The 16,975-nt window shown below is 39.3% G+C and overlaps 1 protein-coding gene across 1 annotated transcript in view; it reads right to left on the bottom strand.

Annotated features, from left to right (window-relative positions):
* LOC136425244 (unconventional myosin-Va-like) overlaps positions 1 to 16,975 on the bottom strand; it is a 71,951-nt gene that overhangs the window by 16,540 nt on the left and 38,436 nt on the right. Inside the window, exons 20-34 of the mRNA XM_066414058.1 lie at positions 16,181 to 16,330; positions 15,502 to 15,591; positions 14,537 to 14,761; positions 13,938 to 14,031; positions 12,725 to 12,813; positions 12,046 to 12,243; positions 9,726 to 9,974; positions 8,986 to 9,126; positions 8,328 to 8,567; positions 7,877 to 8,014; positions 5,847 to 6,890; positions 5,050 to 5,196; positions 3,293 to 4,858; positions 2,545 to 2,694; positions 665 to 808 (exon numbers count right to left, since the gene is read on the bottom strand). Coding sequence (XP_066270155.1) covers positions 665 to 808; positions 2,545 to 2,694; positions 3,293 to 4,858; positions 5,050 to 5,196; positions 5,847 to 6,890; positions 7,877 to 8,014; positions 8,328 to 8,567; positions 8,986 to 9,126; positions 9,726 to 9,974; positions 12,046 to 12,243; positions 12,725 to 12,813; positions 13,938 to 14,031; positions 14,537 to 14,761; positions 15,502 to 15,591; positions 16,181 to 16,330 — 4,665 coding nt within the window. The remainder of the gene's footprint in view (positions 1 to 664; positions 809 to 2,544; positions 2,695 to 3,292; positions 4,859 to 5,049; positions 5,197 to 5,846; positions 6,891 to 7,876; positions 8,015 to 8,327; positions 8,568 to 8,985; positions 9,127 to 9,725; positions 9,975 to 12,045; positions 12,244 to 12,724; positions 12,814 to 13,937; positions 14,032 to 14,536; positions 14,762 to 15,501; positions 15,592 to 16,180; positions 16,331 to 16,975) is intronic.

The following is a 16,975-nucleotide window of genomic DNA, read 5'->3' as shown; positions in this document are numbered from 1 at the left end:
ACATGCACCAAGTCTGTACTGGTTAGGCTGGAAGTTAGCTCTAAAAGGGTTAAATGACCTTCAAGGTCAAGCAGTGCTGTTGAGGCTGTTGAAAATAAGCCATGCATGAGAGTTATAATGTGAAGCAAGCATGTGGCAAAGTAAACAGGGGTCAAAATCGACTTTTCCCGCATAATCATTCAAATACGTGGCGTGTATATTAGCGTAACATTTCCAATTTGGCTCAATCAAGTAAGCAACCATAATAAAAACTAGTAACAACAGATATCTTGTTTGAGTAGATTTTGTATGACTTTCCTTAAAAAAGAAGATGATGGTTCTACAAAGGCCAAAATGACTTCAATTTTTTCTCTTGTACTGAACTTTACTTGTGTAAGGAAACTTTGCTCTTGTTCAACAGCAAAGTTACTTGCCCAAAAATCAGATTTAATTTGAATCCCTGCTTAGTTTGCCTTATGAAGCTGTGATTTAGCAAAAATCAGCCTTACAAAGAAGGCAAAGCCAAGTCTTACACAAGAAAGCAAATTTAAAGATGACTCAGTGCAGAGACAGTTGCAGGTGCCATGCCTTAAGAGAAGGTGTTAGAAACAACAAGGTTATTAGGCAGTGGTAGGAACGGAATAACGGAAGCAGCAAACAAAATGGAAAGAACTTCTCCACGCACTTCGTCCCTTCGGACCATGAGCTCTTCCGTGAGCACGTCCAGCTGTTTGACTAACTCTTCCTCGGTATTACTGTCTGCGACCGCCTGGCGTAAGTTGGTGATATCGTTCTTCAGTTTTTTGTTCTCCTCTACAAGATCGGTCATCTAAGGGAGGGAAGGGGAGGGAGAGAGTGAGATACAACAGGGTGCCATGCAAACCTATGGTGCAATAACGGCTCCGCCTCTGAGGCCTCGCCAAAAATGAACAACTAGTGCAACAGAGACAGCAACACACACAGATACTCTGTAATAGAAAAATTCCATCTACTTCCAAAGCTTTTAAATATTAAAACAATTGTAATATCAAACAATCAATTCCTACAGATTCAATCTGTAAAAGAAATGTTTTAACGTACAGTAACAAACATAAAACACGCAAAGACGCACACTACAATAAACATACTTAAGAAATCAAAGAAACGAAATTAAAGATGACATAAATGAACATCCTGGAGGGTGATAGGAGAGGAAAAGATGTTTAAAGATGTGGGAAGATAGGGAGAAGTTAAGATGCAGATGAAGACAGTGTGTTCCAAGACGTAAATGATGGCGTTGACAGCTGCAAGATGACTTGTTGGTGTTCTTGAAGAAATGGCCAGTGGAAAAATGATCAGGCACTGGAAAGCTTCAACAGTAGACACCAAAGGGGGCCTCTGCATGTGTATGGTTGTACATTCAGGCACTTCACAAGGCAGCAGCGGCCTCACATGAACACAGGACCATGGAACAGGGATAGACAACAACATTGTTACCCGTAGACAACCGTACCACCACTGAACAATATAGAGCACAACACAAGAAGAAGACACCACCACCAAATAGACGAGACCTCAACAACTGAACACTTATGAGACAATATCTGACAAACCTTCACCTTGCTTACAAGATCTTGAAACATTTTTCACACTTAATCAAGCCTTAAGAGTCACGAAAACCCAAATTAGAAGGGTAAATGTAGATTACCCTGCAAAAATTGGTTAGTAGAGCACAATGATTAATTGGTGATTGGAGTTAGTATGTTATCACTAGTTAATTAACTTCATTGGTTAGTATTGAGTAAGGTTGTAGGAATACCTTGAATTTCAAGTACTCTTCCATTCTACCCCTGCCAAAAGTTTTCAGTTTTGGTTCAAGTTCTCGCATGAGTTGGAGCAGTTTTTCACGCTCCTAAAGGAATTAAAATTCAGTACACTTCAATGAAACAGATTGTAATTAATAAGTTAAGAATATATTAGCCACTGATAATGGTAACATTTGTGGTTGTTAGTGATGATGTGTTATCCATTATATCCACCAATCCCCAAGTAGATAAACAGTTCAGAGAGCAGCACCAGGCGAAGAAATAGATGCAAAAAAAATGGCCCCACTCCAGAGGTGTTGCCAAAAAAAGCATCAAGATAGAAAGTTGAAATCTTGGAAGGACAGGGTGTATGCCAAGAAATTTTCCTCCAGGACTTCCCTAAATCTTGACCTAAATGTGACTGTACTTTCAAATTCCAGATGTACAAACTACTAGTATATAAAACAACATGCCTTGTATGTGTAGATTGTGCATTTGTGTCTAGTCACATAATGGTCCAAAGTATGTAAGTCTTTGTTTTGGCAAAAATAGTTACTCAAGCAACTGGATAAAATTCCTGCAGTTGCTGGAGTAACTATTTTTGGCGTATCTTATTACCTGGATGTCTAACCTTCATCAATGTATTAAATCTTTGTTTGCGAACAAAAAATCTGACTACTTCTGAAATGTGAAAGTACAGTGCTATTATGTATTTGTTCCTCCATTCATAATGATTATTGCACAATAAGGCCACAGGCCAAGACGTCTTAAAGTCTACCACCTCCTCGGGAAGGTTGGCAACATCGAATCTCTTCATCTTAGCGACATCCAAGGCCTCCTGCAAGTCCTTGTTCTCCTGTTCCAGTTTGGTGACATGGTTTTGGAGGTTCAGTAAGTGTAACCGCTTCTTTTCTTTCTCTTCCTCGGTGTCCTGGAAGGATGGGGTGGTCAAGGGTGGTGTTAGAGTGACCGTAACGCTGGTCGTTTTCACCACTGGGATGCCTTGATAGCGAAACCCTGGTATCATTTGTTTTTGTTTGATTTCACTGAATCTATGTGTATATATACCTCCCATGAGCAAGACAATTACAAAATAGGCCTCCGCCCCTGAGGCAATGCCAAAAACTTCTAACAAGTATTTGTGTAGATGTATGATTTTCTGTACAATTGTACATCATAAAGAATCCTGAAAATTCCATACAAAAGTTACAAACTTGACTGCCATTTCTTAACAGTGCTAGGTACGAGTCTCAGTCTCAAGGCATCCGTAAGACCAATCTTAAACTTTCCAAACACCTGGTCTCAGGTAAACCAACCACCTTAATGACACCTGACCTATGTTATGTTATGTTACAAGACCAAGAGACCAGATCCCAAAAAAAGTAGACCTCTATACAAATATACATCATAATCTATCCATACAATATTTCTCAGAACCTTCTAATACCTCCATAAGAAATATTAGTTAGAAGCCGTATGTTACTACCATCACCAGCACATTTAACACCATCGCAGAAACCAAGTCTAACCATATGTGAAATAGCATCTTCGAGTGCCTGCACAGCATTGGACACCTCTTTTTCTTTCTCTGCCTCTAGCTTATCCTTCACTCCAGAAATTTCATCCACTTTCCTCTGTAGTTCGTTAATTACAGCCTGATCTTCGGTTTGTATTTTCTTCATACTCTGGGAGATTTCCTTTTCTTTTTGTACGATAACTTTCTGGAGTTCTTGTTTTTCTTTTATGATTCCGCTAAGCTGTCTTTTGAGTGTGTGAATGGCTGCCTGTTTTTCGATCTTAAGCTGCTTCTTTGTCTTTGAGACCTCACTGTTTTTTCTTTCTAGTGCTACGAGTAGTTTTTCTTTCTCTTCAGCGGTTTGGTGTAGCTCCGTTTGAAGGCCACTGACTTCTTTTTCTTTCTCGTCTTTGAGTTTATCTGAAGCATCAGCCATCATCTGTTCTTTCTCTTGGATGGCTATCTTAAGTTTCATTCTTTCTGAGATGATGATTTTTAGGTCTTGAGATACCCTCCTTACTGCCTGAGACTTCTCTTCCTGAAGATTTCTCTGAGTTTCTACCATTTCAGCATCTTTCTTCTCCATCTGAGCTTCTAACATGTCCCTATCATCAACCAACTTTTCAACCTCCTTCTCATACTTTTTTGCTAGATTCTCTCTCTCTTCTTCCAGTCTTGTTATTCTATTTGTCATGTCTCTTTCCTTTTTTTCGAGTGCTTTCTTCCACTTTTCCCTCTCTTTCTTCACAGCGTCTAGCTGTTCTTTTACCTCAGCTACAGCTGATTCCTTTTGGATGCCAAGCTTTTGAGAAGTTTCGGCCATACTCTGTTCTTTTTCATGGATAGCAGCTTTCAACATTTCTTTCTCTGCTGAAATGTCGTTCAGTTCTTGTCTTAGTTTAGACACAGTTCCTGATTTCTCTTCTTCTACCTTTTGTTTGGTTTCTACCATTTCTTGTTCTTTCTTCTCTAGCAGAGCATCCAAGATGTCTTTCTCATCTGACAGTTGGTCTAACTGATCCTGAAACTGTGATATCAGAGATCGCTTTTCTTCTTCCATCTTTCTTACCCTTTCTGACAACTCTGCTTCTTTCTTGCCTAAGACATTCTTAAGACCATCTTGTTCTTCTCTAGCTCTCTTTAACTGTTCCTTTACTTCATTTATGGACTGTTCTTTCTCGTCTTTGATCTTTCTAACCATTTCTGCCATGTCAGCGTCTTTTTTCTTTATCGTTTGGCTGAGTGCGATTTTCTCCGCAAGCATGCTTTCTAGTCTTTCCTGAAGTTTTGCAACCATTCCCACGTTTTCAGTCTTTATTTTCTCTTGAGCTTCTGTGATTTCTCTCTCTTTACTTTTCAGTAAACTTTCCATGGAGTCTTTCTGGCCTGACAGGTTTTTAAGTTGTGTTTCTAACTCAGTCACTGCCGACTGTTTTTCATCCTCAAGTTTTTCAGTTTTCTCTTGGAACTCAAACTCCATGTCATCGATTTTATCTTCCATTGAAGCGATTCTTTTTGTGAGGGTTTTGATTTGGTGCATAAGGACGTGCACTGTTGATTCTTGGGTAACTGCCTGTGCCTAGGGGTCAAAGGTCACAAAGATATATTTCAGCAGGTTGGAAGTGGAGTAGTAAAAAAAATCACAAAAAAATGTGAAACAATACCCATCGTCAAATTTAATATTATAACCTCAAGAAAGATTATAATTATGTAGTACCAAGGTGAAATTTGTAAAAAAAAATTGAACACAGAATACTTGGTTAGCTTTACCTTGTGACTGTCTATCGTTTCCTCTTTAGTTTTGACTTCATGTTCCTTTAGTTCCATGTCTTCGCGATACTTAACTTCCATGTCCTGAACCTGTTTCCGGAGCGTGCTTATTTCAGAGAGCAATTTTGCTTCTCTTTCCTGGGTTTCCTAGAGGAATGGTTCACACAGACAAAATTACTTGGCGAATTGGGGCCTACTCAATCACTGAGTAGGGATCGGATGGCAGTTTATTTCCCGGAGAGAAAAAAACTACCATCTTTGGTTTAATTCAATTTGCTCATCTCATTAACCAAGCAGTTTTGAGGTAGTGGTGTTAGTTTAGGGGCCTTTTCTTGGTTAGTGGTTTACCATGTTGGTTAAGTTATGGGGAGTTTTGATTTAGTTTATGGGTGGGACTTAATAAAAACTGCAATGAAGGTATCTTTTAAGCAACTTTTTCATGTATGGGCTCTGTTGAGGTTACCAGGTAGCCTTGTTTAGGGACATGACACATATGAGGCACTGATCCAGAATACCATGTTAGTTGTGCATTATGAGACATTGCATTGTGCTGTAAATGCCTTTCAGTTTCAAAAACACTCAACTTTGAATTCCCTTCCTATGCTTGTATAGAATTTAAAATCAGACTGTTGCCAACAGCGTGCTAAAGGTGTCCAATGCAGACAGGCAGAGAAGATGCAAACAACACTGACAACCATCACCAAGTGTGTGTGTGAAAACCCCGGTATGATACCCCTTGCTGGACAGAAACCCCTATGTGATACCCCCAACCAGCCCAGAAGGCCTGTTACATGTACCTCCTGCTCAGCTTTGAGCTTCTGCACGCTATCCACAATTTCCTTCTCCTTTTCACTCAGGCTTGTGGACAACTTTTCCTTCTCTCCTATTATCTCGTTCATCTGTCGTTGCATCTCTGACAGAGCTGCCTCTTTCTCCGCACGAAGCTCTTCCTTCGTCTTCACTATCTCACTTTCCTTTTCTCCTACCGCTGCCTCAAACTTTTCCTTCTCTTTCTCTAACTCCGCCACTACCTTCTTAAGGTCCCTGTCTTTCTCTTCCTGTAGCTTAATAGCTGTTTGAGCCATTTTTACTTCTTTTTCGTCGAGAGCAGCTTTCAACTTTTCCCTCTGGAACTGAATGGCTTCTAATTCTTCCTGTAGCTCAGATACTGCGCTAGACTTTTCTGTTTTCAATTTGTTTTCGACGTCGACCATTTCTTGATTCTTTTTCTCAAGCAAAGCATCAAGGACGTCGGCATCATCTGTAAGACGTTCCAACTCGTCTTGATACTCTGCGACTAAGGCTTTCTTTTCTTCTTCTAGCTTCCACAACTTTTCCTTCATAACTATGTCTTTCTTAGCCATCTCCCTTCTTATGTTTTCCTTCTCTGTCTTGACTGCCTCAAGATGTTCCTGCACCTTTGCTAACTCTTCTTCCTTTTCTTCTTCTATCTTCTGTGCAGTTTCTGCCATTTCCTGCTCCTTATCTTCTATTTTCATCTTTAACTTCTGTTTCTCGGCTAAGATATTATCTAGCTCCTCCTGCATTTCAGTCACAACACTATCCTTCTCTTCGGCCATCTTTTGTCTCATTTCTTCAGCCTCTCTTTCTTTCTTTTCCATCACTGCGTCTAAGGTATCTTTCTCTAGTGCTAAGTCCTCCATCTGAGCTTCTAACTGGTTTACTGCTGCTCTCTTCTCTTCTTCTAACTTAGTGGTGGTTTCTTTAAACTCAAACTCCATGTCTTGGAGATACCCCTGCATGATTTCTATCTTTCCTGTCAGAAGAGCTAGCTGTTCTTGAAGGAGTCTTATCGTTTCTTCCCGTTCGGCTTCGCGTGCCTACATGAGTGGACAAAAGACAACTTCTTTCAGCATCATCGAAGACTTCCTAGGTGATTCCCGACCACCGTTTACCACCATTTTTGATTTGGATAAAATTACTGCACGAGTTACTCTTGATTCATCTTAAGAGCTATTATTTCATACCAAATTATTATCAAATTGAATATCGAATTTCATAACAATAGTTGCCAATTGTAGGCAGACTAGGAAACTTATCAATACGCATTATGAATAAAATTGGTTTGAAATTTCAAATTGATAATTACCACAGAAGGACAATTATACTTAAAATCAAGCAAAGAAACAAACGCTACAAATCTTTACATTTACATATCATACTCATGTACATGTAGCTTAGCCTAGCCAGGGAGTTTCTTAGAATTTGGACACTAAGACATGTATTAAGACCCCAAGAAACCAATTCAATACAGCCACATACACATGTACATGTATGTATCTTTCTACAAGAGAAATATTAATGTTTCCATCAATCCTCAAGTTCTATCAATGCATCTTAAATCTTCCTTCTAAACATTTAAGTGGACTCAGTTGTTCTGAGTCTTCTTCTCATAGAATTAACTTCCCTCAAGAAACTGTCGAAATAACCACTTGACTTCAAATCCCAAACTGCAAGACTAGTGATACAAGGTCCCATTGCCCTCAATGACAAGTGTGTAGCAGATCTCTATCTATTTTCTAAGTGTAAGGCATTGGGATAAGCTATTGAAAACCTTTCAGGTGTATTTTTGCATATTGGGGACAGTAGGGGCTGAGTTTTGCATATTGGGGATGGTAGGGGCTGAATTCTGCATATTGGGGACAGTGGGGGATGAGTTTTGCATATTGGGGACAGTGGGGGCTGAGTTTTGCATATTCGGGACATTGGGGGCTGAGCATGTAAAAGCTGTGTGTATTGGAACGGAAGGCAGAACTTAAAGGGTTGGTTAGTCCCTCCACCGATAGAGTGCATAGCGAGACAGTACCACATATCTGTCAATGGTTTCCTGCTTGGCAATGAGCTGTTTGGATTTTTCCACGGCTTCTTCTTGGAATATTGTTCGCATTTCCCCCAGACTTTTCTGGAAGTCTTCCAGTTCATATTCCATACGTCCACCGTCCTCCTAAAACGGGCGGAATTCGGGAATTCCAAAATCACTTCTTTTGCTCTTTTGTGAAACACGTTTTGAGGACATGGAAATCGTTTTCTTTAGAAATCATCACATGTTCAGGAATGCATCATAGCTTAAAAAATACTTCTCAACAGTCATTAAAGTTTAGGATTACGTATAAATTGTCAAAGCTTTTTACTGAATGCATTGTACACTTTAAATCTAATGGGCATGCTTTATATCTAGGTATTTCTGGTGTCCAAAAACAAGTCAAGCGTTTCCCCTTACCCCACACCATTGTTAGGATGTATAGAGAACTATATACCAAGTATTGGTCTAAAGCTTCCTCCTTTTCAAGCAGGGATTGTTCCTTTGCTTTGATGTTTTCCAAAAGGTTTTTGTTATCGTCTTCGAGAGTGTTGATGTTTTTCTTGAGGGCTTCGTTCTCGTAAGCGATCTTTTCCTTGGACTTCAGATCGTCTAAGAGCGCTTCGTTATCTCCTTCAAGCACTTCTATCATCCTCTGAAGGATGGCAAATTCTCTCTTGACTTCAGGGCCACCATCCTACGGACATTAGGCAAGAGTTTTTCTCACTCTTTTTAAAACATTTTGTTAGCGTTACTGTTGTTAGTGTATGTGCCATATGGACAACAAATATCATGCTTTTAATTGGGTTAGGTTTATGGAATTTTTGTTATCGTTTTACATTTCATGTTAGGGTAAGTTTATTTGCTGTGAAGACACTCTTACGATGTCAGTGATGCTACCATTAGTTTTGTCTGGGGAAACTGGTTGGCACCAACCAAACAGGGAGGGCACCTGCCTTCACAACAACTCCCCCTACTGACTAATTTGAGTACTGCACAACTAGCTTTGAATTTCAAAGATTATGGTACTGGGCACTACAGGCTGCATCTTTGTTTCCACCTTACCCCCAGAGTCAATACGTTAAGAATATCCTCAAGTCGTAAGTCTTAAGTACCACTAAGTCCGCCTGTTGTTCTTTCACTTCCTTTTCTTTTTCCTCAAGGACATCTTCGAGTTTCTTTCGCTCACTTTCCACCTCTTCCAGGCGTTTCTGAAGTCGTGCCATAACCTCGGCCTGGTTTTCCTCATCTTTGTCCTGGTGTATGTACATGTGAGCAGTAATGCATGCATTAGTACACACCCTTAACAACAGAACTTATTTCTGAGCCACAATAAAAATGTGCCTAAAAAATTAAAAATTCCATATTCAAAGCGAAAAAAAGCTTTATGCAGTAGCAACAGCAAATTACACGGATTTGTGTTGCAGGCGCAAGAATTTACCATCATAATTGTTTTTCAACTGCTAGCTGAATATATAGCTAGTCAGTCCTAAATCAGCTCAAAACAAGACTGATATGGCCATTAGAAACTCGTCTAAAGATTTAAAAATGGAGCCTTTCGAATACCTGGGTAACTGCAAAATAAGGACTTTAGTCCGACGATTATTACAACTGTCTCGCTACAATATTTGTACCAACAAGCATTAGCATGGCTTTCAAATTCATCTAACAAAGCAGGCATTATGATATGTCTATTGATGAATGGGTTAGACTGACACCTTACCCACTTTTTAATTAGTATAAACTGTTACAATGATTAGTGGTTGTGAGAATCATGGATGTGTATTGAGCGTCATCTGCTGCTAAAGTTAGCAAGCAAGCTGGCAGCCCAGCGAGCGAGAGGGACAACGTTAACCTTGGGCAGCTCTTTTCCCTCCGCCAAAGCCGACAGTTTCTCGTTTTCCCGCCGCAGGGCTTCCACCTTCTTCTGAAGGCCAACCAGGATTCCCACGTCCGACCCGGTCTCCGCTTCCAACATGGTTTCCATACGCGCCTTCTCTTCGTCGAGGGATTCTACCATGACTTTGAGTCGCTGGTTTTCGCCCTCGAGTCCCTGCGCGTGTTTCTTAAGACTTTTCACGCGAGGAGGCGCCTTGGGTGAGTCCTACATACATACGGATATCAACTGGCTCTTAGTATACTACTTCTTCTGTGTTAGGGTACACCTGACTTACTTGTGATTGTAACCATTGGTGTACAAGAGTTGTTAGTTATAATCATGACAGATTTGCTATGAAAGGGAATCATACCACAAATTTTCTCTTGATGGAAATAACAGAGTATGAATTCAAAATGTTTGCAACCTGTTTCTCTAGATTGTTAGTACTTTGAATATGTTGTTATATCAATGTATGTGTTTTGGTTATGCTATTGTTGCATTGGTGACCTCCTATTCACAAGAATGTATCGCCAAATACACAGGTCTAAACATGCCCAATGTAAAAACCATAATAACATGTATGCCCTTATGTACAACTGCTTGTATGTACACCAAAGCAAAATGATACACTATAATTTAAATCAGTCTTTTGTCTACCTGGAGCTCCAAGGAAAATTTCTTGGCATGACACAGTTCTTGTCCATTATCTACCATTATTCCTCCTATAAGAAGCACTGGTTTTACCCTAGTGGTAGTATAACCAGTTTTCAAATCACCTCCCCACCAGCAATAGCATGGTAACATTAGGTGTAGTGCAAGTGATAGGAAAGAAGAGTATGCAAGACTAATTAAAATTTGATACATTTAAACAATCATCATGATAACAAATTTTTTTTTTTGGCTACCAGAATACAAATCCTTCAATTTCTCTAAAGAGAAATAGGTATATTTGTAAGAAATTTAACAGGGACATATTATAAGGCACTGATGTCAAACAGATTAACAAAACACCTGTACTCTAAGGGGCCTCTTCAAAAGTTCTATTCCAATATTTCTCAACAAACATGAGTACTAAACTATAAAGGCAATACAATTTTTTTTTTCCATGAAATATTTCCAACGTGCCCCTCTGTCACACCCTGTCATTCAGTGAAAAGGTCAATGACCCCTGGACTTTTCAATTGGACATTGCTTTTGCCCCCTCTGATAACTTTTTCCAACAAATGACAAGAAATGGCACCACCAATTTTCTGTGCCTGGTAGAATCACTTTCAAACTGTGAATGTAGCAAGTGTTGCAAACATAATTCTTAGATTAACTCAAAGATTTTGATACTAAACCTACATGTACATGATACTTTTCACAAAGCTATGCTCAAGGAAAGGCTTCTAACTCTAAGCCATAGTCGTTGGATTGGCTTATTGATAACTTTTTTGTTCCTAAGCTCCCATTTTGATCCATCTATAAATAAAAATCACTACAAATATGTGTGATTCTGAAATATTTTCTCCTGATATCTCTCCTATCTTAGAATAAATATCATCCTCGGGAACTAATCTTATAGCGACTAGCCAAAAATGCAGTGGAAAAGTGCAGATGGTGCTACATTGTATAGTATCACCACACCAAGCAGAAAGAAAAGATCAGTTAAAGCTGCTTAAAACATAGGAAAGCTGCAAATAGAAACAAAACAAAGTATTCCACTATACCAGTTCATCTAAGGGTGCATGTATCAAGCAATAAGAAGCTGTTTGACATTTCTATCAATTAGCAACATGATAATATTGTAATAGCATTGTATCATAAGTTGTGTGACTGTTAGTCTAAGACTACCTACATGTACTTTTGTCCACTGATTTGTGTATGTTTCCACGAAGTGACGGTAAATTATATCTGAAGTGCTTCTTTGCTCTGATGTTTCATGGAGGAATGCGGTAAAAGCATGTAAAGAAAAAATTGAAACCTCTCCTTTTCACATCATATACGATTCGATCTACTAACCTGTTATTATGGTTTGACGAACTTCATTATGGATTTCCAGATACCATGAGATTTTCCTGATATTCTATATTGATTTTTCCAAGCCTTTGTGAAATCTCCATAAATGTGGTTCCCCAAGGGATAATTTTCAAACAGAATAACCTTCCTACACAAGCAACAATTACAATAAGCAACTTGGTGGGATCTTCTTGCTTCCAGGAACAAATCCTACAGCGCCCCCTTTTGAGATGTTTTGGTACTGCAGCTCCTACATGTAACTTCTCCTTGGTCGAATGAACATACAGAAATTACATACCTGTTCCTCTCCCTCGCCCTTGCCAATGGTTCCATAGCCCGACTCGGAGTTCAAGTCGACGCTGCTAACATCGGAACCGGCGCGGCGGTGCATACGTGGGCTGGGTACGGCCGAGTCCGCGTCCCCTAGCTTGCCTTGTTGAAGCAGCGTCATTTCATCCCGCATGTTTTCATATCTTTGCTCTAGCCTGGCATAGTCCTGAAGAAAGAATGTCGTATGGTGAAAATCTAAAGGTTCTGAAGTAGTCCTCTTTGGTTCATGATTTTGGTTCATATCTAAAAATGAATAGGCAAAATATACAGGCGGCAGCAAGCCAATCTGTTTATAAAGATATGATTAAAAACTGCATGAAACTCTTAGTACTATACAAGGGAGGAGAAAAGCTTTGGAAATGGTAACTTGGAAAGCCAAATTGCTGTGAAATTACCATGGCAGCTGGCACTAATGCAGAACTAGGGCAGCATTAAAACTCTAAGCATTAGTGCAGCAATACACACAACTTTTTCTAGCTAGGGTAATTACAATGAAAGGACACAAATCAAGACCAACATTCACAAAATGTGAAAGACACAAACTAAAGATCCTTATTAGAACCTTAGGTCAGAATCTATTGATGTCATAAGGATTACATGACTCAGATTACCGTAATGATGTCATAAGGATTAGATGACCAGCTTACCTTAATCAGCTGTTGATGCTGCGATCTTTCTTGAGCTAATTCTCCTTCAAGCTCCATTTTTTCCAGTTCCAACTCTGGAACATGTGCAGCTGAGAAGGAGAAAAAGAAAATACAATTGTAAGTTTGGATTTTGGTCACCATAACCTTCTATGATATATATATCACAATACATGTACTACAATACATGACTATCTTTCTGAAACCAATTAATGAATGAAAAACCAGTCTTCTATAGAACATACTCATTGCAGCATAGTTTGAGCATCTGATGCCATGTTGGGGTCCATATTTGAATTTCAGTGAATTGTAACTTCAAATGTTTCCAGACATTAAAATTCATTCTAACATTCTCGATCTGAAATAAGCCTCACAAAGTGTCCAAAGCTTAGAGAAAAGAATGACAAAATAATTTTCAATGCTTGATTATGAAACAAAAAGACACCATGTTGAGCTACGATTGTTCAAAATGCAAATAGGGACAACAACAGTTTTCACTGCCATGACATCCAATGATGCTCAAATTGGGAACACATTGGCTACTGTAATTCTTGATTTGTTAACGGTAACTTAATTTTAGCTACTTAAACGGTCATTCGTCAACTGCTAAAATTTTATCATCGCAAACAACTGATTACTAACATTTGAGACAGTGATGTTTGTTCCAACTTAAAGAATTAACTGCCGTGAACTACTCTCTTTTCCCACAACCGCTATAATTAACAACCACAATATCAAATGGATTTACTGTATACTTGATACACACTGAGCTTAGACAATGACAACTAGGGGTGGATACCGGTCCGACTTAATAAGGTCCAAGTCCAAGTTTAGGTCGAGATTTAGGATTAGGTCCGGACCTGAACCTGATCCTATCTAGTTGATGTTTTGTTTTATTAAAGCAATATTAAGCATAGAGAATTAAGACTGACATGCACGACTAGAAAAGTTTCTTGGTTAGAAGGCTTTCAGGACAAACCAGTATTTGATATTTGAATGTTGCACTTATTTCAAATGCCTTTTTTGTCAAAGGGGAGACTAAAACACTTTTTATGAAACAAAATAGACAAAGATATTTGTACTTTGTTCATTTTTTTTGGACTCAGGTTTTTGGCTTTCAGGTCTTTTGGACTCGGTTCTTGGATGCTATACAGGTCCGAATCAGGTCCAGCGAACCGGTATCCACCCCTAATGACAACCAATCCAAATTTCTCACCTTGGAATTCCTCCTCTTGCAGTGCCACCTTCTCCATGAGTTCCTTATTCTCTGTGGCCAGTCTGTCTATTTCTGCCTTCAGTGCTGAGTTCAACTGCACAAACATAACAACAGAACAGTTCATAAACATGGTAAATTCAATGCATGTCTTTTAGACTCCAGACTTCATTCCTCTCAGTTACGAATTGGGATAAATCCTTGAAACAATTACTGAATTAAGCTCTAATTACAGATTTTTTTCCTAAACTTCAGGACTTCCTTTTTCAACTCTGGCCTCCCCCCTCCCCCGAATGTACATCACATACCATTCATAACTTTTTAATTTATCAGACACCATCGTGTGGCGTAATGGCAGTGGTCCCGGGTTCGAATCCCTTGATGCCTCCGATGTTGTGCCCCTGGAAAAAACACTTTACACAACTTTCCTCACTCCACCCAGGTGTAAAAATGGGCATACTGTTCTCTGTACGTGGCACTGTTAATATAAGTTATAAAGACTTGAGTGCAGTGCCACGTCGTCCTTGTCTGTCCAAAAATTAAATTAAAAAAAGCCTCTATGACACTTAAAGATGGTAATAGCAATGAAGATAGATAATCACCATTTCTTGCTCTTCTTTGAAGATTTCTCCCTCTTCTTCCAGCATCTGTTTCTCCTTCTTGGTGAGGTCCAGCTCTGCCTTAAGCTTAGTGATCTCGTCTTCAAGTTCGTGCACCTTATTGGAGGAGACCTTAGCGACTTCTTCTGTCTTCTTAAGTTCAGTCACTTGTGTCTGCAAGTCTTGGATGACCTCCACCTTCTTGTGGAGCTCCTTGGATTCCTTGTTCTGTTCATTTTGAGACAAAGTTGGCATGGTGGTTAGGGATGTTGACGACTCCCTTGCCAAACTGTTGTCTAATGTAGCATTAATGTCGCATGCGTGCTCATTAGCGGAGCACATTGGGCATTAATGCTGGATTCCCTCTGCTCCCTTTGGAACAGAGCATTAATGCCAGCATACACCACTGTCCATTAATCATCATTTATCACCCAGTCTTCTTGGACTGAAGGGGAAGTGGAAACCCTAGGACATTAAGGGACTGGTATTTGGACAGCCATAATGACCATTAAAAAAAGTACCATGGCAGTGTGCACTAACCAAGCATTAGTGCTGCATATGTATTTCTGGCATTAATGCTACATTAGACAACAGTTTGGCAAGGGGTGTGATCTAAAGGTTTTGCGTTTGATTCCCTAACAGGTCCTGATGCTGTGCCCTTGAGAAAGGCACTTTACACCAAATTTTCTCAATGGGTTAGGCTTCGGTTAGTAAACAAGGTCCTCTCAGACAGGGCATGTTTGAGGAAAACCACACCCGAACAAAGTTTTAAAAAAACACCACAACAAATGGTAGGTGTACGGGTCCATCTCGGTGGGAGTGGATAAAACAAATTATGCAGCTTGTACTTAATTAATAAAACTAGACAATAAGTGTGATTAAGGCGGTTTACCAGTCATGCAAACAAACAAACAGATGGGAATTGATTAATATGTCTTACAATGTTAGACAAGGGACAGACAACTGACCTGTTCATTGAGTTTCCTTTGCAGGTCAATGATCTTGTTCTCCATTCCTTTGTTGAGTGTCTTGTAGTGGTCAACAGATTTGGCCTGGATCTGTGTTATAAGACATGTAGTTACTACATAATTCAGAAATAAAAAGCTTACATTTCAATCTTCTACGCCATACAATGATATTCATGATGATTGGTTTATTGAGAATATAGTCAGCCTTGCCGTAAAAAACTGACATATTTACTGCATGAATTTTACAAAATTGATTACATGGCATATACAATTATGATTTATTGAGAGTACAATCAGTATTGCTGTAACAAAACTGACATAATCACATGCATAAATTTTGCATGTATGTTCAAATTTACATTCATCACATTCATACATAACTAAAGGATTCTTATTAATATGATCACTCTATACTGTATAATTATATATCGTCTCTAATGTATATTGCAATGACTGTATTGCATTCTATTAATTGTAGTTGATGTGTTAGGTTAAGTCACACGTTGTAGGTTACAATGTAAGTTGTACGTCTGTAGGTCAGCCATTATCAGAGAGAGTGGGAGCCTAGTCCGACCCAGTGTAATTATGAGAAACTTTCTGCTGTACTATACTACTTCAGTCTATTCCTTAAAGAAATGGTATTAACTTGAGCTTCTATTCCTTGAAGAAATGATCTTACCTTGAGTTTCTTGAGCTCCTTCTTGGCGAGCCATCGGCGCCAGCAGCTCTGGATGAGGATGATAGACTGCATCTCATGCCAGTAGCGTTTCCGAGCCACGTATCCCCGCCACGCGCGCTGGATCAGTCGGGCCTTCACCTCGAATCGCAACTACAACGACAACAAAACAACGTCTTAGTTTTAAAAGTTCATCTGAGAGTTTTAAAAGTTCCTCTGAGTGTGTTGGTACTAGCAGTCATTCTAGAACAAGTTTGAACTGTAATGTATAAACATAATATTATCGTCATCTCAGCGGTGAATCCTTGATTAAGACAGCTGTACAGTCGAATAGTCCAATTTTTGTGTTGGAAATTACAATGTCAACTTGTTCTAGAAAAACAAAGTTCAAAACACTGTGAAGACTAGCCGACATCTGGCCTCTCTTGACCCCGCAGCCGTATAATCAAATACTGGATACTACTACTACTACTACTACTACTTTTGTCTTTGGTAGCTGGTAGAAATTCAGAATCACATGTCAGTGAGTGGGTCATTTTTCCTGAAGAAGGCCAATGCATTGGCTAAAAAATTGGTGACTGTATTTTGCTTACGCTGGAACTCAAGTTGAAACTTTTTTGACATACAAGTAATGACTCTGCAACATACTTAAGTCAACCTGTACAAGCATCCTCCTTTACATACATGTTAGGACCACCTGGCCGTTGTGATCACTTTTTGGTTGTCTTAGATGATTTTTCCCACTGAGGCAAGCATTAAGAATCAATCCTGTCTATAGTGACCACCTGTCCACAAACT

Source organism: Branchiostoma lanceolatum, chromosome 19, assembly GCF_035083965.1.
Source record: "Branchiostoma lanceolatum isolate klBraLanc5 chromosome 19, klBraLanc5.hap2, whole genome shotgun sequence".
Lineage (NCBI taxonomy): Eukaryota > Metazoa > Chordata > Leptocardii > Amphioxiformes > Branchiostomatidae > Branchiostoma > Branchiostoma lanceolatum.
This window is presented reverse-complemented; position numbering and strand designations above follow the sequence as displayed.